Consider the following 25616-nt stretch of genomic DNA (forward strand, 5'->3'; position numbering starts at 1 on the left):
ATAGTGCAAAAACAGGTTTATCAAGGCATGTTGCAGTGCTGTTTTCAGCGAAGTGCATAAGAACGCAAGAGATGATAGTAAGTGTGCAACAGCAGCAAAACACAGCATGGAAAACTAATCTGTCCTTAGCATTGCAAAAGTGTCACTGTCTCCTGTTAAAATCTATGAGAATGTCATCAACACTTCATTAAAATGTGTCTGAAACATTTGTGCCAACCTACAGGACTGCTTTTGTGAAACCAGAATAGCACCGATATAAGGACATTAGCACGATTACTGAAACTTCAACTCATACGCCCCAGAACTTCATCGAAAGGGTGCAAATGATGAGAAATGATGCTAAAAAGATAGAAAACACTCCATAAAAAGCAAAATCGTTCAAAACATCAGCAAGGCACTAAGAAGCCACAGTAGCAAGAAGCTATCAATTAGTCTTTTTATTTTCTTCTTTTTTTGTATGCAAAACTAAGCTCTGCTTGCTCGGATTACCTGTAATATTGATCAAGGTCCATGAAACAAGAATGACAGCATGCATCGAGGTAATACAGATGACAAAAAAAAAGAGAGAAAAAACTTCACAACTTTAGATAACACATAGCTGCTCTGTTGGAAGGTTCAGTACATATATAACAATAATCTGTGTGTGAGGTGAAATGAAATGAAAAAGAACAAAAAGAAACAAACATATTCATCCCCTCGCCCAGAACAAAAATCTTCAAACAGCTCCAAAATGAAAACTTTCTATTGGACCCAAACCTTCATATATCTGCCGATTGGTGCTCTTGTAATGCTTCAGCAGTAAACTGATGCCGTCTGCGGTAAACTGACTGCAAGAGTGCGTGGGATTCTTAACGAAAGGTGTGTTCTCCACGGACGATGTGTGAGGAGAACTCGTAGCGATCTTTGCTGCAGTGGCCGCAGATGTTGCACTCGAGTGGGTCTCTGTATCCGTGGCAACCCATGTGGATGGTGTACATGACGTGATCCAGGAACAGGATGCGGCAGTGTTCGCACTGGAACACCCTCAGCTCCTGGCCTTCGCGGCCAAAGACGCGGATGCTGTCCCTGGCGGCGAAACGGCCGGCGTCTATCGCCCTGCCTTCCTCTGCCCGGGCAAACCCTGGGCTTGATCTCGTCCTGGGCCCGGTGCAGCTGAGCTTGTCCTGGGGGCTGCTCCGTGCCGAATCAGCCGAATCCTGTCCACTGTTGCACGGGGACCCATCTCGGGCCGACCGAGGATTCTTGGGCCTGACCAAGGGGATTGCGCCATTGGTTGGGTGTGAGAACTCTGGGTTTGGGTGGGGCAGCGGAGGAGCCTCTCGACTGCTGGGACGGTCCATGCGTGGGCCGAGCGGGTACATCGGATGGAAGAGCGGGTTCACCATAGGCAGCACTTCAGCCATGGAGAGGGATGGGTGATGGACCATGGGCCTCAAGGAGTCAGAGCCCAAGTAGTCCATCAACTGCGCATGCATCACCTCAGCTTCCTTGTCATACTTAGGGCCCATCTCATAGCTCAACTCGGGGTACGAATAGCGAACCATTTTCTCACCTTAATAGACAATGCAATAAAAGATACATTAGGAACAGTCCCAAAGTACTTTCCATTATGATTGAAAAATAGACTAACCTTGCAATTTACTGTAAAAAGTGGATTTAAAATGCTGTTACTATGTTTCTGTTGCATTAATGATGGAAAGCCCCGATTGGAGACTGAAGTGAGAAAATTTAACCCCTGCATAATATGGATGCGGTAAACTGCTCTGGCGTAGTCAGTAAAAGCAATGGCAAAGTCACAGGTGTGCAAAAACCACAGAATAAAAAAAAAAAACTCCTACTCGAACCCATTTTTTTCTCTCTCTCTCTTTCACTTTAATACTTAGTTTGATTTCCGCAGATACTGTCATTACAACGCATGTAATGAGTTTCTTTTCAAATAATGTTTAATGTCTCTTAATGAGTTTAATGAGTCGTGCTACTGTGTATATATTTTCTCTCTCTTAAGAGATCTTCCATTACAATTGAACTCTCTTTACTATTATTTTTTTAATGTGAGTTCTGCTCTCTATTCCTTCATGTGGAAACTCAGCGCTCATTAAACGGTTGCATGTGGTATTTCGGCTCCAAAACCTGCATGCTACACACTAACCACCGGCAATCCAGTTTAACCAGGGACTAAATACTCTGAAACAGTACTGTGCTGTATTTAAATAAGTCACTGTCTTTATTTATAAGCACAAATACACTTACTTTCTCAAATAGACCTATTATAGCTTATGCCTAATTCACAAAACCCCACCCTATTTGCCCTACACAATTACTGTTGCTCCTATAGAAAGTAGAAGGCACTATTTTTTATTACTAAAGATTTTCTTTTTTTTACATTTGTAATGATTTTGGTTGAAGTAATCTAGAAATGATGAATAAATGATAGAAAAGTCAGATACTTGTGCTTTAGACAAGCTTTCTTTCAGCAACTTTCAGCAGTTACCTGATTTAAAGCAATGCAGACAGCATTTCCATTTTGCATTATGCACATACAGGGACTTTATGTGTGAGGTTAAAAATGTTTCTTGCCTACATTACACCACTAGAACTTTGAAGATCAGTATGTTGCATACAGTAGATTCAACCACATTTTTTGCTGAGGTGACACTCACCCACAAACTTCTGTGGCGTGGTGCTCTTCCGTTTACCCACATTCCCCTGCAGTCTTTCAATTACAGGAGGCCGGTCGAAAGCCACCATCCCAGTTGACTCCAGTGGCCTCTGCTCCTTTGGTACCTCTCCTGGTGAAAACAATAAAACATTTCAGCATATCAACAAAGCTGGTCCAAAATACTATTTGTTAGCATTCCCATTTATCTCAAAGTTTCGCAGGCAAATTTTTTTGAGCCTTAAATTTTATGAGTCCAATTTGTCAAGACAACAATGATTTTAGCTAGAATTATAATTTTGAATGAGTTTTAATCGAGAAAGAAGCTTCTTGCTGTCAGATGGTGTGGTTCGGACCATCTACCAATAGAGGCTTACCATGCTAACCAGCAAAACCCCTTGGTGTCAACAAAACGTACCCCATATATTTTCAATGAAGCAAATCAATTTTAGTAATTCATTTTTTATCTTTTTTTTTCGTGTCCAAGAAACATGTGGAACACCATTGTGTCATCCATCACCGTAGATAACACAGGGGCTAATTAGCAAAACCTTGACCACTTGGTGTCAACAAAATGTACCCCACAAATGTTACGTGAAGTAATTCTATGTAAGTAACTAATCCTTTTTTTATTGCGAGAAACATACAAGCTTGTGGAACACTGTTGTGTCACCAAAACGTTTCCACAATAATTCACAATAACACTAGATCAATGAGGCGGAAAACCATCATCTTACAATCTCTATGAAGTCATGAGCCACTAACCTGGATACAGTCCAGGATTGGAGGTAGAGTCCATGCCGACGCTCTGCAAGTAATTATGACACCGTTCTTTGTGCTCCTCCAATGACGTGCGCTGCTTGTAGCTCCGCCCACAGTAGTTACACTTGTGTGGTTTGCCCACTAAAAAAGACATCAAAGAGTAGCAAAATAAGTATTAAAGGGGTCATATGATGTGATTTCAATTTTTCTTTCTCTTTGGAGTGTTACAAGCTCTTGGTGCATAAAGAAGATCTGTAAAGTTACAAAGACTTAAGTCTTAAATGCAAAGAGATATTCTTTATAAAAGTTAAGAGTTAACCACGCTCTCCTAAAGCAGCTCATTCTAATAGCTCATAGCTTTTATTCTTGCTGTTGCCACCGGCGCCATGTTGTTGAGACGCTGTGTGTTTAGTTGTGAAAGCGAAGCTACTTTGTTTGGCCTTCCAAAAGAGGACACAACTAGAAATCAGTGGTTAAGTAGTATTTACAACACTGTTCCAGAACAGTTCAACCCAAATATTCAGATGTGTGCAGCGCATTTTTTGGAAGAGAAGAACTGTTCCCTGTGAGAGTAGCCTACAATGTCTGTGTCTGTTTCTATAAAGTGGGGCAATTACAACTTTGCAAGGACAGTCTGGCTTAAAAATCAACGTGTTTCAGAAAGGCATGGAACAGAGGAGAAACAATAATGTACAGTATTTGTAAAATAATGTGTTTTTTATACCTTAAACCACTTAAACGCATTGCATTACCACAAATACACAAAAAAAATGTTCTTTTCAGGAATGTCATATGACTCCTTTAAGATGTAAAATAACTCATTCAGACCGCTCACACAAATGAGTTTCGGTCTCCAACTAAGTAGGTGAGAAAGTGGGCACAGACAGATTTTCGTGATGATGCAATCACTACAACATGGTGAGGGGGTTAGCTCCATAGAATTACGTAGATTAGTAGTAGTATTCGATGTTGATTTATCATCATCCATCTGTTACTGGCGCCACAAGTGATGACTTGGAAAGTCTCTTTGAACAATAAACAGAAATGGAGTGAGTGTTTCTCCTCAGCCGGATAAGGTGTGAAGTGATTCACAGTCAGTTCCACTAAGATTAGGTCAGTGCAAGGGTGATAATGGGACAGAACCTCCCAAGAAAGCTGCAAAAGGAACAAGAACCCTGTCCTTCCATCGTGGGCAGAGGAGAGTAGGAGGAGGACGATGCTTAGCCTCCAGAAACAGATGTGAGTTTTCCAGAAGCTAATGGAACGATTCGTTTATCGATTCATTCCGAGCTTCATTCATCAATTGGTTGAGTCATTCATTTAGCTGTCATGTTTTTCTTATTCACTCATCAGTATCAAATCGGAACATAGCCCACCGTTACATCTGCGCTGTTCTGTTATGTCAGCTAAAAACCTAATTGAATTTGAGACAGGGCCTGCTTTGAGCTATGTGGTCAATCCACTGGTAAAAGGGACTTTCAGAATTATTCATAAAGAGTGTGGCAGTGAAACAAAACAGCCTAGTGAATTGAGTCATACCGTATGAACATAGTTAACAAGCCTCTTACTGCACGTGAGAAAATAATGAAAATTCACACCTGTTACTAGCAAGCCTGTGGGACTACCTGTAAAGTGTGCCAATTGTAAAAATACCCCCTACACTTTTCGTTAACCCTTTTCAAAGTGACATAGTGCTTTCAGTCTGAAGCAAACAGTGAAAGTGACACAGCTACTGACTGAGATGCTTTGAAGTGACCTTTCACATGTAGAACGCAGGTCAAACAACAGAGGCCCTGTCACTTTTGTGGGAAAGGAAGGATTATAGTAACAGAAAAAAAAATTGCTTCGGTCTGCCTTGATTACAATGTATCCTAAAACAAAGTGGTCATGTGATGCAATTTCAAGTTTTTCTTACTCCTTGGAGTGTTACTAGCTGTTTGTGAATAAATAAGATTCCTAAAGTTGCAAAGACTAAAGTCTCAAACCCAAAGAGATATTCTTTAAGTTAAGACACATCCACGCCCTCCTAAAACATCTTGTTTAAACATGCCCCCACGTCTACGCCACTGTGTGGGAAGATTTTCATAATGCCGCCTAAATGTTCATGCAAAGAAACAAGGCATAACTTTGCTTCTCACTGTAGTATTGTTTGCTGCCACCAATGCCATGTCGTAGATACGCAGTGTTTCGTTGTGAAATCGAAAATACTTTGTTTGGCCTTCCAAAAGAGGACACAACTAGAAATCAGTGGTTAAGTTGTATTTACTACACCGTTCCAGAACAGTTCAACCCAAATATTCAGATGTGTGCAGTTTCCAGGGAGAGTAGCCTACAATGCCGGTGTTCTGACAGATAATGCTGACTCACAACATGTAAGTAAGATTTCATATTTAAAGGATTTGCCACTGACTATTCAAACATTTTGAGCAGTGTAGAGCAGTGCAAATTGTTGTAGTTAATAAATTGTCGTTTCTCCCACAAATGCAGACATGGTTTTATGTTTATATGGTGCTATATGCAATGCAACCCGTAAAAAGACAGTATAAGTCATTATAATCAGAAATTATGTCCTCACTGGATGCAACAAACGCCTTGTTTGTAATGGGTTTTATTGGTTTTGTGTCGTCGCACCAGGACACAGCTTCACAGTATGGTAAGGGGTGTAACATTCCCGTCACACGCTTGAGGTATTCGGCCAATTACAATGCACTGGATAGCTGGCCAATCAGACCACACCTCGCTTTTCAGAACGATGAGCTTTGTAAAAATTTACGCATTTCAGAAAGGCTGGGTACAGTATGTGGAAAATAATGTGTTTTTTAAACCTTAAACCACATAAACATATTTCATTACACAAAATAATGTTCTTTTTTAGCAACTTCACTGAAGTTTTAGATTCAGTGGGTTGAAATTGTTAACAGTGTAACTAAGCTCTAATTTAAAGATAAAACTAAATATATATTTTTTAAACGTTAAAATATATAAACATACACATAATATATAAATATATATGCTTATATGGCATTCACGTGAACTGTCACACCATCAACTCTGAAGAATGCCTAAATTTGCTTATTATTATTATTGCATTTAAACAATCTTTCATAAACATGGCCTTCATGTCATTGTGCAAATGTCAGGTAATCAAGGGGATCTAGTGCAGACGTTTATACGTCAATATTCTTGGGGTCTTTATATGTCAGTGGGTGGCTGTACGGTTTCACCTGATGGGACAGCTCTGAAAATGACATTTTTTTGTCACACTTTGAATATTTATAATAATTTTAGTTGTGCGCATGACAGCACATCAGAAAGGACTTGGAGTAGACATACAGGATATAGCGAATCCACACTGACAAATCTATGCTATAAATGGAAAAAAAGAGAACTGAATTGTTTGGTTCAATGAACTGTCAAAAACACCTGCAAACTGTAAAGTCTGGGACAGGCAATCATGCTAATATGCGATGAAGAGAAAGATTCCAACTCATACAGCGTGAAAGAAATGCAACAAGCAGTTTTATCGATTAATAGCAATCTGTTCAAAACCCTATGAGTTCCTGTAGCAAAGTTTGGACAATTCAGAAAAAAAAAAATTCCCTGTCTAAGCACTTTTTCAAATGCAAATTCATGCACATAATGCTGCATTAAAGCCCTCTAAACCGCATCCATTCGGGTTGAAAACAGGAAACAGTGAGATGAGGATGACATTTCATTTCAAGTAAATGCCTATCAATTGTAGAGCATCAGCAAAAGTGCTCAAGTTACTCAACTGGTAGTTAAACAACATGAACCCAGCTTAAAGCATCCACTACCTGAATCAAACATTAGCCACTCACATCACATTTCTTATTTTACTAAGCTGACAAAAACATCCAAAGCAACCCAGAGCAAAGTCACCAACATTATGACACACGCCTAAAACTGTGGTGCAACATATGCTGTTTCAGTTTCATCTTTAAGAGCGCATCTGTGGTCTGTGTGCATGCATATGGATTCCAGTGACAGGCGTTTGTAAACGATTGGATAGCCAAAGTTTTGCAAGATTTTACTTCCTCTTAATTTAACTTTCCTGGGCTGTGTTCCATCAATCCTTTTGTTTCCAAGGGCCAGAAAGGAAGAGGTCCTTCATGTGGCACCCCCTGCCCAAGACATCATCAGACATTCTAAGACACTCCCATTCTGCTTCAACTGAGATGGCTGGTGGGAAGGCAGATGGGAAATGGACTTATGGCCCAGGCAGCATTGCTTCTTAATCGCTTGAATTACTCATTAAAACGACTCCAGCAACAACTACATGTCTCACACTGTGGTAGAACAAAGCTTTCTTGTGGCATCTCCTCACAATGCCTATAGAAAAGGATGTGCAAATGAATTAATGACTCTCATCGGCCACAAACGTTTATATGCTGAGGTAGTTTGGTGCGTGGGCTTTGGTGGTAAAAGTTCTCACACTGACATTTGATATCAATATGATAGACCACAACACTTACACACACCACAAATTTTGCATAGTTAGATGGTTAGTTATTAAATGATAGAGAATCTATACTACCGGGCTGGGTCCAACTTCCAATTCTGTATCATGACTATGATTAAATAGTCATCACAACTAATGAAATAAGACAAACAGAGGAACTTAGTAACTTTTTTTTTTTTTTTTTTTTTTTACATTTAAATGTTTTGTAAAGAAATCAGCATATCATAATGTTTTTTTAAGGATTATGTAACACTGCAGACTTAAGTAATGGCTGCTGAAATTTCTACTTTGGATCACAGGAATAAATTACATTTTACCATATATTAAAACAGAAAACAGCTATAGCAAATTGTAATATTATTTCACAATATTACTGATTTAATACTATTTTTTATCAAATAAATGAAACAAAAAATGTTTATAATACACAACGAGAATGTAATTTGTACGTAATTATATCAATTTCAAGATCAAAGGACTCATTTCAAATATATTTAAGCACATATCTTGGATCAAACGGTTTTTAAAATCATGAGAAGCAACTTCAGTCAATTGCGTGAACAGAAAACATGGTGGTCATCAGCCCTAAAAAACCTGTGACCATCAGCGCATACGTGAAACCAAAATGTTGCTATGTCTTTAAGAATTATTTCATAAATTCTGGCCACAAAAACAGGACACCACAGATATCAGCTGCATGGCCTAAAAACTGTGCTATCCCTGTGCTGTGATTAGAGCTGCAAAACAGGAAATGACAAAAGACGAAAAAAGGCAGCAAAACACGATGAGAGTGATAGGTCGCTCCAGCTCTCCCTATGCATTTTAACCAAGCCGTCCCTGAGTGACAGCTCGTGAAGTTCCGACCCGAGCGCTGATGGTATCATATGACCCGGATCTTTAATGATGAGGACTAGACAACTGATGGTGGGCTGATATGAAAGTGGGTTAGAGAGTGATGCTTCACCAAAGCGACACTTTCCTTTGGTTGACAAGAGATCATTTCCTTTGGTGAAGCGCAAGACTTGCAGGCAACACAACAGCATGTCCTAGGTGGCCTCACAGCAGTGTTTGCTCTATGCACGTCCCTTTTTCCAGAGCATGTCACAGAACCACAATTGTTTTCTAGGCTATGGCACACATTAACACCACAGTACTGCCCATGCATGTGTCTTCTTATAGTAATTGCATAGAGCTGTGGGAGCCTGACCTGAGTGTGTGCGCAAATGTCCGGTCAGGGCGTCACGGCGGCGGCAAGCGTAGCTGCAGAATGGGCATTTGAAGGGCTTCTCTCCCGTGTGGAGTTTGATGTGCCTCAGTAGGTTGCCCTTTTGAGTGAATGAAACCCCACACTGGTTACACTGGAATGGCCGGTCACCTGATGGACAGAGGATGAACAGAGTCATGAACAAGAGACACTTGCTGATCACTTGTTGAGTAAATGTAAAAAAAAAAACATATAAATACTACAGTGTTTTCAGTGTTGCTGTCTTTATATAGACTTTTCACCATGCAGCACAAGCAGTTTCCACTAGGGGTTGGCTGATAGATTGAATATACAAATTTAAAATGAAGCAACACTGAGGCATTTCAATAGCATCTTTGATTTAAACTTCAATGAAAAAAAAAGAACGTGTTATATTTGTAAAATGTATTTACAAGAATCAGTTTATTTAAATTAGTCGTTTGCACCGTCACTCACTTGTAGTGTGGCCTTTTCATATTAAAATGTAAACAACTATCTGCCCATTTCTGAAGCCAAAATGTCTGCATATCTTAAATATGTAGTTTGATTCATTTTAACGAAATGTTTCAAACTGTCTGGTTCAATATCATTTGTCATCACCCAAAAGATTCACAAAAAAATCTCAAGGCATTTGCAAAGACACATACTGCTGGTTACATAGGTGAATATAAATAAAATAAAATAAAATTACTTGGAAAATGTAAACTTCACACTCAAACGTATTACATTTTAAAATATATTCAAATATAAAACATATTTTAAACTGTGATATTTCACAATATTATTGTTTTTACTGAAAATTTTATTTAAAATGTTAATTTTAACATTTAAAAAAATCGTACAGAAAATTTTGAATGGTAATACATTTAATTGATTGAAAGCATGTCTTTAACTTGAAAAGTATCTATATTTTTATTGTCTTTTTTTTCTTAATTCCACATAGATTTTGAGTTTACTTGGTTAAAATTACTGTTTGGTTGAAATAATGTTTCTCAGATTGAAAAGATTCATCTTGAGTAAATATACACACATACATTTTAATAACTTTACAAAAATAAATTATATATAAGGACCTATTTTTTCACAGGTATAAGTACCAAATCTATTGGATACAATTCTTTGTTTATTATAAACCTAATTAAAAAAAGTAGAAATTAATAGCCTGTGATTTTAAAACACATTTGATGGCAACATAAAAAGTTTGATCATCATTTTTTTCTAACCCTAACTTGAGCACCATGATGTTGCCATGGCTTGATTAAACGTTTCTCATTTCTGAGCGGATATGAACCTGGAAAATCGAAATATGACCCTTTCCTGTTAGCGTGTTGTCTGGCAGTGTCAATGTCAGCCCTGGGCTTGGGAACAGGTTGTGGAGGATTCCTATGATGTTTTCCCTGAGAATAATTCCTAGTCTTAACTATTGTCTTCTTACAGAACATCTACCCGCTCCACACCCTTTTAACACTAAAAAAAGGAAGAACGTATGAGTGACAAGCCTTGGTCACGAAAGGGCTTTGCTATTTTAATGGGAAGTCAGTGAAATGTTTTCTGTCGAAACTTACTTGAGAAGTGTCACAATGAATTTAGGTAAATAAATTGCACTTTGAATTGTTGGATTATGGTGCTTTTCAAAAGATGGACTTTTATAAAAAATAAACATTGCCCAAATACATAAAGTATATTTAATCGTCTAAACCTGCATTTTATTTAAGGTTACCACACTTTCATTTCATTACACTTATATGTATTCTGACTGAAATATATTCTGGCTATAAACACACACACACATATCAATGATATTTGGAATTTGGAAAGTTACTTTGCTAAATATTTTTCCTATAAATTTATAATTTTATCATATTTACCATTTGGCAGTCTAATCCCGGTCTCATTATGTCCTTCTGTTCCTGGCCCAGCATCTTGTGAGTTATTTGGGCTGTCAGTCATGGGCTCCTCCAATCCAGAGCCTTCTTCACCGCTGTGACCCGCCTCATCCAGCCTTCTCTCTGTCTCCTCCTCAGTACCTTCCTCCTGTTTGATTGTGCGTGCTGTAAGAAAACGTTCAAGCTTTTAAACAAGCTTTCAACCATTAAACACCACAAAAGTCAGTCTTCATCGCCCACTTACAGGAGCTACAGTACTTTCCATACACGTGATCGAGAACTAAAGTGTGAATACTCTTTTGAAATTACTGGTTACTATGACAGCACAGTGACCAAGAAATCTGTCCTCCAACACGATAACGGCATCGGGATGACAGCAAACAGGAAAGAAAGGCAGACGCAGCTGTAGTCTCTAGTGTAGCGAGGCAAACAGTGGGCAGGTGGAGTTCTACATGACTGACAGTGGGAGACCATGTAGAGGAGGTGGGCCAGTGCTTTGGTCTGGACTGAGTGAGCCTCTCCATTTATCGTAGCACACAGGCTTTCATGCACCTCCAGGGAGGCCACCCCCACATGCGCAGACACACAGAGCGTGACAAAAATAGACATGCAAAGGGACGTATAAACACATAGCGACACGTAAACACGCGACAGCCTGGCCCTCAAGTTTTCCGTCTCAACCACGCACACTCTCCAGGTTTCACGACAGGTGGAAAAAGAGCAGGCAGCTTTCTGCGCCATCCAGACAAACCTGTTTGTAATTTCACCGTGAGTTTAATCTCTGGGCAAGAGTTTAAGACTAAGCTTTGAGTCACCTCCGTCTTTCCCGTCTGTATGAGTGTTGTCCCTCAGGCAAAGCGCTCTGCTGCTTCACTAGATTTGAGTCACAGTCTAAGAGTATGACTGAAATCTCTCTGATCCCCCTAAAAAAGGTCAGCAGTTCCCAATCTTTGCAGATGATCACAACAGAGCAATATCACTCATAAACGCTATTCGGATGAGACTAGTTTTCCCTGCTGAGATAAATATGTGTTTCACAAACTCTGTGATTTTATTCTTGTCAGAATTGCATTTTTTTTCTCATACAATCTTGGTAAAAATTGTAAAGCAAATTACCCACTGTTTTCGACTTCTCCTGATTTGTATCAACTTTGGAATACTGTAACTAAAGCTAAATTGGTCATTGTGCCTAATTATAGATTTTCCTTTTTGCCAACTTGTAATTGGTAAAACAGCTGATGACTCAAGTAATCATCCTAATCATCATATGGAAAATTAATAAAATCCATAAGAAATGTCTCCATTAATTCATATATTATATTATAATTCATAAATATATTACATTATATTATATTGTAAAAAAAATGAAAATAAAAAAGTTTCTTAAATTCTAATAATATTTCACAATAGTTTTTATTGTACTTTTGATCAAGTAAATGCATGGTGAGCAAGACTTCTTTCAAAAACATAATAAAAAATAAATAAAAAACGTAATTATTCCAAACTACATATAAATGTTAATTATAAGTTATAAATCTTAATTATTCCAAAAAATATTTAGGTATAATTTGTAATAATTGGTATAAAAACAAAAAAACATAATTAAAACATTTTTTAAAATGCCACATTTTAGAGCACATGACCTATTGAAACGCCCTAATCAAATGGACACTCCCACCCTGGTGTTAACTAGACCCCCATCCCATTCGTATTAGTTAAACAAATCCCTTCCAAATAAAGCTATACATATAAGAACAATGACTGTCAAAATCAAACAACCGTTTGAACATCTCGGTCTAGAAACTGTTTACACACAATAACATGCAGGTTCACAGAGCTATGTGGCAGTGCCACACGATAACCCTCACTTCACCCGCTGGCACTTCCAACGAAGTATTACAAGCGCACTAACTTAATATTGCACAACCGAACTCCACTTTCAAAGAAACACGTATGACTCGCATGGCGAATGGCAAGCCTCGGTGCACAAAATAAAAACTTGCTCAATCTATACCCACAAATGCAAATGTGGTGCAATCCTGTTAACGCATCACAATTGAACAACATTACCTTTTTGTAAAATATATATTTTTTTTCAATTTCTATGTCCATTCTGTCAATCACTGAGGACGGAAAACAGCTGCCTGTGGTTTAACTATGTCTAGCATGCACGTTATAGAGTGTTTATGATGGCTGCAGCTGAGTGAACTTGAAATGGTTGCCGGGACAACATACAGAATCATCATCAACTGATCAAAGGAAATGAATGAGAACAAAACACACTCACTGCTGAGGATACATACACCCAAGCCAGCGACTAACAGGCTCAAATGACAAAAGCAGAGTAAACCTTAACCGACATAGATGCATAAATAATGTGTCAGGTCTCTTTCGATTTTTCTATTAAATTTCACATTTGCTGAAAGTTCTTATGTCAAAAGGCAATGTCTAACTCTTGAATATGAAATTATCCTTCGAGTACTTTCTGCACAGAATAATATAATGGAGTCTGTATCCCTCCACCTCCATGTGCAAGCATGGGGTTAACTAAGCCAAATGTATAGATTAAACTTCTCTTTACCCAGTAACATGTTTCTCAACGTCCTGTGCAACATGACCAATAAATTATCTAGAAGAACAATCTCCATCTGGGATCATGGTCTGCACCTCCATCCTTCAGTGGCAAGTGCTTCCCTTTTCTCAGTATGCACGCTCATGCTGACGAGCCCTCCACCAAACCAGCAGTTGATTTTGAGGAAGGGACATGTCACAGACTGGGCCTATCCCGTCAGATCACAGATAAAGCTGCAAGTGCAACTTCTATTTTTTATACTGCAAGATAAAGGTCTTTTTTTTATACTGCAAGATAAAGGTCCTTCCTCTGTCCCTTGCAAGCTGATGCGCACTCATTTCTCCTTTTTAAGATCTTTTGCAATAAAAAGTGAGATACTGTACTTCTTATTCTAATGCTAAAGGGACTGTTAGCCAAAAATGACAATTCTGTCATCATTCACTGTCTTATTTCAGGCACTAAAAATATTCTACATATGACATGAGTGCCATATTTAAAATGTTCTGAAGCCATATAAAAGCTTTGTGTGAAAAACATTTCGATTCAGCAGCATTTACTGAAAATCTTCCTCCCTTAGTAGTTTTATGAACGTGGTGCATTTGTGAGAGATGTTTTCATTGAATAATGGCTGAAATGTTGTCCTTTTCCTCACATAAAGATATTATATCATTTGGAAGACATAAGATATAGTCATATGGCCTACATTTCAAAACTTTGCTTCCTTTTTGAAGCCTAAAAGGCTCCAGTTATGATCTTTTGTGAGGCACGAAAGGAAAGAAATGTCATACAGGTTCGGAATAAGGTAAAAAGCTGTCAATGGAACATTACCCTAAGGTACAAAAGCTAAAAGCTCTTTTTACCCCCCACCAAATGGTATATATAAGTACCTTACTTTAAAAATAAACCTTATAAAGCACATATGAGTACCTATTAGCTTTTGTACCATAGGGTAATGCTTTTGTCTGAGAGTGCATGAGGGTGAGTAAGCTACATGATAATAGAAACGAACTTTAAGATAATCTAATCAATGCACCACATCTAAGAAAGTCAAATGAGAACATGCATTGCTGGGAGTGGACTTGTTAGAAGACAGGCCTACTCACCAGCAGGGGAATTAGGACTTTGGGAATGCTGGCCATTGGGTATGCTGGTCGACAGATCCACCAGCATTCTCGAGTTCTCCTTCCTGGGAGAGCAGTTGCCGTTACCTAGGAGACAGACAGAAACAAGTGCACTGAGGACATCGCCTTGCTCCAGGCGGCACAGCTATTGTGGCTAAATGAAGCTCTGAACTCAGATCTATACAAGCAGACAGTTCAAGGAAGACATTTCATAATCACTGCACTTGGAGATTTTCAGTCAAAAAAGAAACTGAATAAAGGATAACTCTTCTAGATGTATTTCTTACTGTCAATTATTACTCAAATATACTTTCAGATGTACTTTACTGTTCAAAACTTGAACACTGAACTACTGAATACTGTTTTGTTATATGTTTTAAAGCAATCTACTGTTTACAACTCTATTACAGTTCTGATCGGAGATGGTGATTGGTTGATACAGTGTTCACACAATATATCAAGTGAAACACATTTACGTAGTCACAGTATTGTTGTATAGTCACTAAGTCACTGTATTGTATACCATTCATAACATAATGTTATTTTTAACGTCAGGACTATATCACCTAGAAGAAAGATGAACATGCTTAATAAAATCATGTAGCCTTCTGTTTAAAACTCTACTGTAGTCTGCTTCCTACCATTCTTTGTTCACTACTCTAGAACATATATATACGATATATAATAATTATTAGAAATGTGATTAACGTTAAAGCTAATCTAAATTAACTGATTTATTGAACTGATTTTTAATTGTATTATATAATACTGACACATAATGTAATAATGTTATAAATATAAAATATTTATATAATACAGTTAGTGAATTAAACGTTTTTCAGGTAAGATGTGTTCCATCTGTATTATGAAAGAATACATATTTTTTTTTTCTCAAAATATGATTTAATGTTTCAAATTATATTTTCAAAATAGCAAAAGGACTGACTCAACCTGACTAATTCACACAACAACGGCTTCTATTCAGTTTCTGAACTTTTTAATACTCTTAGAGACATCCATTTAAAATGTTCTATGATCCTTTATAATACTCGTTGATAACTTGGTAAAGGAGAGCAACATATACAGTGGTTTTCAGGTACTGTATACACTAAATGCTTTTAATAGCACCCATCTCTGTTACCAGAGCTGAAATGTCTCTAAGGTCAGGTAAACACTTCAGTTTACAGAGACAGTGTGCCATCATCTCATGTGGGGAGAGCTTGTCAAGCTTTCAGCCACATCCTTAAGATTCAGATTGGATTTCCTCATCTCTCTGCACCCGCCACACACTGGCTTCGAGAAATAATATGGCTTCAGCACGTCCACTCAGGGGGAGCAATTCCTGCTCCCTGATCCCATTACCCACTGACCCCTTCAGAGCCAAACACTCAATACAACGACAACAACATTAGACGGCTCTTAATGTCTGCATTATGCATACACACAGTATTACGGCTTAGATCATTCCTTGAACTTCATGATTATGTCTGGAAAGTACCTTGGATGTCACATTTAAGTTGGCTGTTATATCTCTAACCAGTGTACTAAATCTATTCAGTCCCTCCTTCAAACAGGTTTGTTGGGTAGCAGAGTCAGTCTGCTAAAGGGCTTTAAAACAGTATTCTTGGCATTTTTAATGATTCATTTGCCTTGGCTTTTTTGTGAATCAACAGGTCCTTTTCTAATTCCCAAACTATTTTAACTTTCATGTCCTTTAAAAGTTTTACATTTGTGACTAAAGTAAATGGATCAGTAAATGAGGGCCTTTGAGGTATATCAGGCGACAGATCTCCATGCTGTCATGCTGGCAGACAGACACTGTCACTCTGACAGGGAGAGCAACTCAGGGAGACGCAGCCAATGACACAATCCCAAAGCACGTCTCTGGTTACAGTGCCGGGGTTGAGGGAAATCTCAGGTAACCGGCTGTCCCTTGACAACGGGAAACAAGCAGCCACTTCGATTTGAGCGATGGCTGGGGGGAGGATTTTCCATAACAGAGCGCTGTCTGATGGCCTCCCAGCCTGAGAAAGTTTCTCAGGATAAGAGATCTATGAGAGTAAACTAAACTCTTGTACAGTAGCGACTGAAACCACTCTCTTATCCCACATCTAAACTCAACCATGATAAATATCATTTCTAATGTCAAGTGCACGCTACAAGTTTATTACCCTGTGCATGTTTAAAGACTCACAGTTTGTCTTTAGAACTTGTCTTTATATATATATATATATATATATATATATATATATATATATATATATATATATATATATATATATATGTGTGTGTGTGTGTGTGTGTGTGTGTGTATGTCCGTGTGTGTAGTTTTTTTCTTTTATATATTTGCCAATTATGCATTTATTTAATCAAAAATACAGTAAAAACAGTAATATTAAAATAACAGCTTTTAATTGCAATATATATGTCCTGTAATGCAAAGCTTCATTTTTTTTTTGCATCATTGCCGCAGTCTCCATTGTCTCATGATCCTTCAGAAATATGCTGATTTACTGCTCAAGAAACATTTTTTTTTTGTTTTTGTGGAAACCCTGATACTTTCATTTCAGGATTATTTGATAAATAGAATTAGAAGCAGGAGTTACATGAAATAGAACCCGTTAATAGAAAACATAATAAATGTCTTTACTGACACTTTTGATCAAGACTGTGTTTGGCTCTGCTATCACTTGAACAATCTCTGACGCACTTTAATATGTGGATTTCAAAGTTTTACAATGATTCCACTTTGTTTAATTTGTTCTACAAATCACACTGACATTCCCACACATATGATTGTTGATGGGCCGAGAGCTCTTTTGTAATGACGGCCTACAGCATGCAGTTTATATTAATAAAGCTACCATCTTCCCCCGTGAAGTGATGCATGCTGAAAATCCGTAGGCCCTTTGGAGACTACTGGAGTGACTACAGGTCTGGCCTGTGCCACTGCTGAGTCAGAATCAGATCCCGATTCACTCATTCGCTAAATCTGTGTGTATACCAATCAAACAGCAACCTACAGAATGGACTGTTCCATGCACTATTTTTTAAGTGGATCGATGAGGAAAATAATTGGGGGTGTTTTCAATAGTGGCCCACAAGTCAATGGGAAATGCAACAAGTGTGACTTCTATAATGATTTTAGAGTGAAATTGAATAATCAATATATATTTATATATATTCATCATGTATTGTTTGAAGCATAAAAAGTGGATGTTGAATAATGTAAAAAGTTCAATTTAACTAAAAATTATAAATAGTTTGTTCATTTTTGAATCGTATGATAAAAAAATACATATAAATATGGTCTATTTAGAATTCATGTTAACTTTAAGTTCTGGATGACACTGAAGTGATTCGTGCATCATGTTTGCCGGCGGCTCTATTCCAGTAGTGGGGGTGGAGCTTGGAGACAGGTTCTGTGTCAGAGTGGCGATACTAGACCAAAAAAGAGGAGTTTTAAACAGGATTGCTTCTCCCAGGAAACAGAGTGATTGGTTGTGGCATGTCGTAGATGCTAAAGTTCGAGCGTGGATCAGGTTTATCCTGTCCGTCCACACACCTCCAAACCATCCTTCCACATCAAACAGAAAACACATTCCCACTCACGCTCCTCACCACCTGCCACCAAAGAAATTGCTCTTTTTTTAAAAGGACAAGCTGAAGGGGACAAGGTCTTATTAGCATATCAATGCCAGTTTACTGTACATAAGGTTGTAGTATTAGCCTGTGATCTGAGATGGACAATCTTAAGACTTCAGTCTTTTTTAGGTAATAGAAACCAAAGTGCTGTTCAAGTATTCCCAAATTTTGTACAAATCTATCAGTAAGTGGTTATAAAGAAAAGAGTAAAATCTTCTGAGACACTTCTGAGACACAGTTTAACGTCATGCGAACGTTGTTATCTTTTACTCTAAAATGATAATGCTATTCAAAAACAAGGTGTGGATCAGTATTCAATTGTGTTTTTAAATATAACAAGCCCTTTAAGAAAGGAAAAAGCCTTTCAAAGTCTATGGAACCAAGTTAAACTGTAAACTTTTCATTTTCCAAGACACCTGCAAGAATTTTTTTTTTTTTTTTTTTTTTTTTTTTTAGATGAGGGACGTTTTATCAGCATGTTCCATCTGAGGGAATCTGCAGGGGGAGTGAACAGGCTTGGAGGTACCACTGTGCACCTGGTACTGAAGCCCCGTCCAGATAACCAAATTCAAGAGGAGCCAAGAGTCGATGCAGTTGGCTTTTAAACAGGATCTTGGGGGCAGCTAGAGTGCTTGACTACTGCACATATTCATAAAGCAGAACTGGCTTACAGCTGCAGACAAACTCCCACAGTGTTGCTGGATTTAGATAGCATATCTAAAATAAATCATGTCATCAATAATGCAACAAATTATGTCTGCACTGCAAAAAATGTAGGCTTTTAGTTGACCAGTATATCGAACTCAAAAGCATTCCTTGATAAACCTTGATCCAAATATGTGAAACTCATTTTAAGGAGTCAGAGAAAAAAGACATAATCAATGCGCTCAAGTCTAAACCCAATGAAGTGTGTGCTATACACAAACCCAGCATGAGAGAAGCAGGTGATATGATAAAATCTCTGTGATGGTGGAACTGCTTGAATATTTTAGGTCTGTTACTGTGCTATTATTTTTCCGTTTACGTTTCAATGTCTTCCGTTAGCTCTCCCATAAAATAATTCTATAGCAGGCAACACTGAGGAAATCTATAAACAAATAAAACTCAAAATACATGCAATAGACATAATTCATAAAGAACACTCTCCAACGTCACATTTTTTTACTTTAACCAAAGGTAAAAGAAAAGACAAAAAACATTTGAATTAACATGACAGGCATGTGAAATCTCTCAAAATGCCTTTTAAGATGCTTTTTATGTGCTAAATAAAGGTTGCTTATATTTACTTGAATATGGCAATATGCAAAAAAAAAAAAAACGTACTCACTTGCAATATAGCCATTCGATGCCTCCATGTCCATATTCAGGGGGCAGAACTGTGGAATGAAAATGAGTAATATTATAATGATTCTGTATTATTCTGCATCACTTTATTGTAAATATTGTCATATGACAAACATTACTGGCACAGGTTTCTTTAAGTAATTGTTGTGAATATTTAAATATCTCGTGAAACTGAATGTAGAGACTAAGAAGGTATTTAAAAAGAAAGGAGTGACCAAGAAAAATTTTTATTTGCATCTTAAATTACATCACCAAGGTACAAACTCTAGGCGTTCAATGACGACAGTTTTTGTGATATATTTTAATTTCCAAATCAGCAAACCAATATCACAGGGACATAAACAAGCTGCTGTGCAAAAATACACAAATGGACGTTTCCATATATTCAACTTTTCTGTTACAGTTTTTAGCTCTTCTGAACTGTATGTAACCGTATTACTGATATGTATACTCAAAACAGTTAAACATGTTTTATATAAAACATTTCTAAATTGTCTTGTAAAGCATTAGGGAAGTGACAACTTCCTGGTTAGGCAAAAAGAGATACATGCAAAGTGTGAAAATTGTCATGTTTTCAGGTCCTTCTATTGAAATTTATGTCTTAAATTAAATGCCTGGACAGAGCAAGTGAGCTGTGAAAATAATGTCAGTAATGCCTCATCGAATGAATACCGTCCATCAGATCATATCAAACTAACCTCACTGCTGGACAGAAACACGTTTAGCAAAGATATAACATATTCTATAACTTAAACAGCTTTAATTAAAGTAAACAAAAACAATAAATCTTAGGCATACATTAGAGCACAGTCATTAATAAAATAAAAATCTTCACAATTTTACAAAGACAACTGATCACACAGCAACAATAATGCATTTACTGGTTTAACACTCTAGAACAGAGTTGGAGGAATGTAATTTTCAATAATGGTGACAAATAAAATGAGAAATTTCATGACGTTTATTAGGACAGTATCATAAATAAGAGCTACTGCACACTGTTTGTGTTTTGCTGATAGATGGAAAGTGCACAAATGGCTCATAATGTGTACAAAATCTCTAGACCAAGACCCAAATTATCCTTACAGAACCTCACTTATGTCATAGAGTAGGGAATTTACAAGCACTGGATCAGTTTTGGAAAGAAAAATCTGGTATTTTCTATATTAAACAACTTTAAAATATTTAATAACTAATTATGATTTAGCCCATAAAACACTGACGATAGTATTTGTACAAACAAAATTCAGTTGGAACAGTATATCTAAACCTATTAAGGGAATGTCAACCAATTAAGTCGCTTAATATAAAAAATCTAAATATTTGCTCAAAACAAAAAACAACAGTTTGAATAATAGAATACTCTTACATAAGTATCTATGCAAAGCATAGCAAATCATTAACAACCATAATGTGCACATATTGCATTAAAAACCAATAAATCAACTATAAAAGTAGTGTTTGATACCCAAACAGCCCTCATCAAGTCCGGAATCACACGATATCATGAACCATCTTTCCTGAAATTCCATAAATCATAATCATAAATACATAAATCAAAGTTTATGAAGTAAACAAGACACAAATTAAATCTTCTTGATATGGAAATACAACCAAATTGTTAGAATGAAATTAACCCTCAAATTAAATGCATTAAACAACAACAACAACAGTGTGATGAAATGTCATGCAAAGTATTAGGAGTGAAGTTGGTCTTATATATGGTGCCGCACTTCTCCAGGGGCCTGAGCACACTGATCATGGCACGCGTGTGCACACAGCCTTCATCCAGTGCTACAGCATTACATTACCAACCCCTATTAATTCCTCAATATCAGCAGACGACATACAAGTAATATCTGTTTCCTAATTAAAAAAAAAAAATTCCTAATTACACTCCTTTGAGATTTAATGGAAGTTATATACGTTATATGGGTCAATAACGAATAAGGACGTCTGGAATTATATATATATATAAAAAACTGTTAAAAATCTAATGGAAAACACATTTAATTTGTTCTTAGAAATGTAATCTTTGGAATTATGTTGATTGGATTTATTAAAAAAAAATTTTTTTTTACAATTTTTTATTTTTTTTATAATAGTCATGTATTATAACCATCAAGTAAAACTACTAAAATACTTTTTCTGCACCACATTATCATTATTTTCACTGAAGTTTTATAACATTTAAAACTCCAACATATATTCTTCCAAGTTAAAATTAAACAAAATTGAGGAATATCAATAAGGCAAAGCAAACAACAAATGTACAAAGAATATACGATCCACAGTTATGAGGGTCTACAGGGGTCTCTGCTTTATGATTGTCACATTAAAACAAAATGGCTTCCTGCATGTTGGCTATGCCACACTGACTTGTTGTGTTAAATAATATTTAATATGATTTAATATTAATATTGAATATTAATATTATTTATTTTCTAATAATTTCAATTTTTTTATAATAATAATTAATAAATACTAATAAAAGACTTACCAAACTAATTACACCAATGATTTCAAGAACGTTGATGACACTTTTTAATGATACTTTTTTTTTTTACAATCTCTTAAATTTCATTATATTAAGAAAGAAAGAAAGAAAGAAAGAAAGAAAGATTACTTCAATTAAGACACTGAAAACATGTTCATCATGGAAGATGTGTACACAAGAACTGTTGATAAAGTTAATAGATCCGGACAAAAATGAGAGTCCCATTATTGACCCATAAACGGATATTAATACAGATTTGATATACATGTGTCACTTTAGCTATGTAGCAGTATTAATGCACATTGACAAAATAAGTATTTAACTGTCAGCATTATAATACAGAAAAACGTCTTTCCGGACTTTAATTAAATTACAAGACTCTACGAGGTATTAACAATAAAATATGAAAGGTTTACCTTTTTGTTTTGGTCTCCCCCCTGTGAAAGCGCAAATAAGTGTCCAACGAAATCCTTGCGTAAAAACAATCGATTATTTCCAATGACAGAGGCTTGTCAGTCTCTACTGTGGTGTTGAAGTCCTCTGATGACTGTCATGTTCAACTGGAGTTCATATTGGTCACAAACAGGGGACGATCTTGCACCAAAAAAAAAAAAAAAAAAAAGAAGAAGAAAAAAGTTAGGAAGCAAGCTTGGGTTAGTATGATTTGGTGACTTCCTTTACGCCGAACAAGCCCGTCAGCTTTTCCATTTCACACGCGTCTAAGCGCTTTTCCCCCGACTATTAGATTTCTTCCTCTGATCTGAAACTGCTTTGACATAGTGAAGCGAAACCTGTGCTTGTTCAACACCTGGGTCAATCGATGTCAGGCTGAGGCGATTACTCAACTGGATCCACCGGTTCCAAGGGAATTAAGCCATAAATAAGGAAATGATGGGAACTGCCTACAACAGGCTTAAAGCCCAATATTTCCACCTGTCTGACACAACGGCAAAGGTTGCGAGATGACTGTGTGCGAGTCTGTTATATGCTTCATGTGCCACATAGCCGATAGTAAGCTAATTCACTTCAATTTAAATGCATACTCTTGGCAGAGGCGTCATTACTTCTAATGCGCAAAGAATGCTGCAATTCATTCGTTTATCTACAAACACGAGTCATTAATATTGATAAAAGTGAGAATTATAGTAGGGGTTTATGGTGTCATCAATAAAAATAAAAATGAGGGAGAGGGTCTTAAAAGTATTTAGCTGCTGTTTTCCATGCAAGTAAATGATTCAAAAGCCTTTTAAAGTACAATGTTACAGTACACGTTACTTCGAGTGCGCAACTATTTAGCCTATGTTTACATTTCCTTTTTGCATAAAAAATTATTTATGTTTTATGCAAGCAAGCACCTGTTGCTATGGTTACCTCAATTAGCGGCAGGGCTCTTTTCTGTTCGGAAGCATAATGTTACATTATTATACACTTCATTCTGATTTGTAATATACGCTCTTGTAACTTGTAATATAACTTTTTGGTTATTGAAACGTTGTTTGAAAACGCCGCTATACATACTTACATGTAAAAATAACAAACACTTTCCTTAACCTGTTTTTGGGGTTCAGCCCTTTAATAGATGGGGTCAAACGCCCCCATAATTCGCACCCTGATCCGGACGCGTCATGGACCTGTCAAAACACAGAATACACAGACGCATAAACCCTTTAAACAGAGAAAGGAAAACCTTGGCAGCTCACCTTTAGCAGTGGAAGGGGTGACACACATCCACCTCATCTGATATGGAGTTCCAGACAGCGTCTAAACACTGTGTATCCGCTGCAGTGCGATATTCCCTTCGCCTGCTTCCTCCATCTTCAGAACGGACAGCAGCGACCGGCTGACTCAGAGAAACGGATCTAGCAGTGCAACTCGGTAATCGATTAGACGCCTTATCTCTGCATTTAAAATGCATTTGGCATGATCTCCAGTATTTAGGTGTCTATAGGAACGCAAGAAAGAAGAGAAATTGGAATTAAACCTGTTATTCCAAACCCCGTGGCATGCTGTAATATATTCACACCTTATGTTATAACAAAGTACTGTAATTATTTGCATTACAAGTCTTTATTACGATTATTTGGTCTATTCTAGATGCAATGACCACTGTTGGGTTGCTGTCCTTACACATGCTTACATCTTCACTGGTTTCTTAGACTATATATTAGGCAATTTTTTTTTCAAACATATTTCTAATGGGTGGAATAAGATGAGAATGAGTCACAATTATTTCATTATTTTTTTTTTATTATTTTTTTTTTTTATGTAAAAAAAAAAAAAAAGATTCAGGGTAGGCATTAACTGTTAGTCATTCTTCTCATGGACCCCCTCTACTGACCGGAGAGAGAAATACACCACTGACCTAGTTGGAATCCTGTCAACTGTAGACAGTTGGTGATGTCAGTAAAGTACTGAGCAAATTCTAAGGAAATCACACATTATAAAAATTTGTATCAATACAATGCATCCATACGATAGATCTTCATATAAAACAAATAAAAAAAAACCTTAAAGCAGCATTTTCAGTAAGTAGTCAGCGAAACCAGTGCCACAAATGATGTTGTCATTATCTTTATCATCCTTGGAGAGTGAATCAGTGCGGTCATTAGGATCTGCATAAGAATGTCACTGAGATGTTTCACTGAGATGAATAATTTATAACAGAAGGAAATGAAGCAGGTCATATTAGTCATGAAAGGCTGCACTTCCATTTTTGCATTGTTTCTTTTACAGTAAATTGAAGATGTGGTTATTAAAATGTATTACTGTAAGAGGGCTGCATTTATTTTATTCCCCAAAAAATACAAATAAAATAATTAAATTAAAACAGCATTTCTGTTTCACTAATCACTCTTTCCTTGACTATTTGATGATGTGAACTGAAACATACCTGTTCAATGCCTGGATCAATGTCAAGTTTTTAACTTTAAAATTGTTTAAGAATTTGTGCTATGTTTTATATATATATTAAAATCAAATCAAGTGATCTTATAATTATAAGAGTAAAAAATAAATAAATAAACAAAGTTGTTTTGCTTTGAACAATTTAACGAGGTCACCATTTAAAATGGTTTGAGAAATTCTGCTATTGTTAATACTGTACATACATAAAAGTGATCTTGTGGAAAATGAACAAAAGTTGATTTTGCTTTGAACGGTTTAATAAGGTCACTCAGTGTTTATATGTGTTCAACGGTGTTCCTTGAGGCCGCACTGTTTGTTTACTCTACCATCAACTCTCTGGTTTGTAGAAGTATCCTCAGATAAAAATCAGTTGCTTTTGTTCAGAAGCTGCTGGTTAACTTTCCATGGTTTAAAGAGCACTGTTTGATGTAGAGGGGAAACCGTTAGACGCCCCCTCCCCTGTCACCCTCTCCCCTACCTTTCTTTTATGTCTTTATTTATTTATT

General features: G+C 36.8%; 1 protein-coding gene across 1 annotated transcript; it reads right to left on the reverse strand.

Moving 5' to 3' along the window:
• Positions 1 to 434: 434 nt before the first annotated feature.
• Positions 435 to 24196, reverse strand: LOC132153115 (zinc finger protein Helios-like). Its single transcript, XM_059562368.1, has 9 exons — positions 23907 to 24196; positions 22623 to 22800; positions 19693 to 19741; positions 14703 to 14807; positions 11010 to 11192; positions 9106 to 9273; positions 3422 to 3559; positions 2661 to 2789; positions 435 to 1552 (listed from the first exon to the last, which is right to left on the reverse strand). The coding sequence occupies exons 3-9, from the start codon at positions 19724 to 19726 to the stop codon at positions 849 to 851; spliced, it is 1461 nt and encodes a 486-aa protein (XP_059418351.1). The 5' UTR covers positions 19727 to 19741; positions 22623 to 22800; positions 23907 to 24196; the 3' UTR covers positions 435 to 848.
• Between the last annotated feature and the right edge of the window lie 1420 nt (positions 24197 to 25616).

This window comes from Carassius carassius, chromosome 11 (genome assembly GCF_963082965.1).
Source record: "Carassius carassius chromosome 11, fCarCar2.1, whole genome shotgun sequence".
NCBI lineage: Eukaryota > Metazoa > Chordata > Actinopteri > Cypriniformes > Cyprinidae > Carassius > Carassius carassius.

Bases quoted from the DNA above. Each gene is read 5' to 3' on its own strand.
- LOC132153115 (XM_059562368.1), bottom strand. From the start codon at position 19,726: ATGGACATGGAGGCATCGAATGGCTATATTGCAA. The intron at 11,193-14,702 runs GTGAGTAGGCCT...GTTTTCTTACAG, and splicing joins AAGTCCTAATTCCCCTGCTG to CACGCACAATCAAACAGGAG. The intron at 3,560-9,105 runs GTCAGGCTCCCA...TGTCTTTTTTAG, and splicing joins ACATTTGCGCACACACTCAG to TGGGCAAACCACACAAGTGT.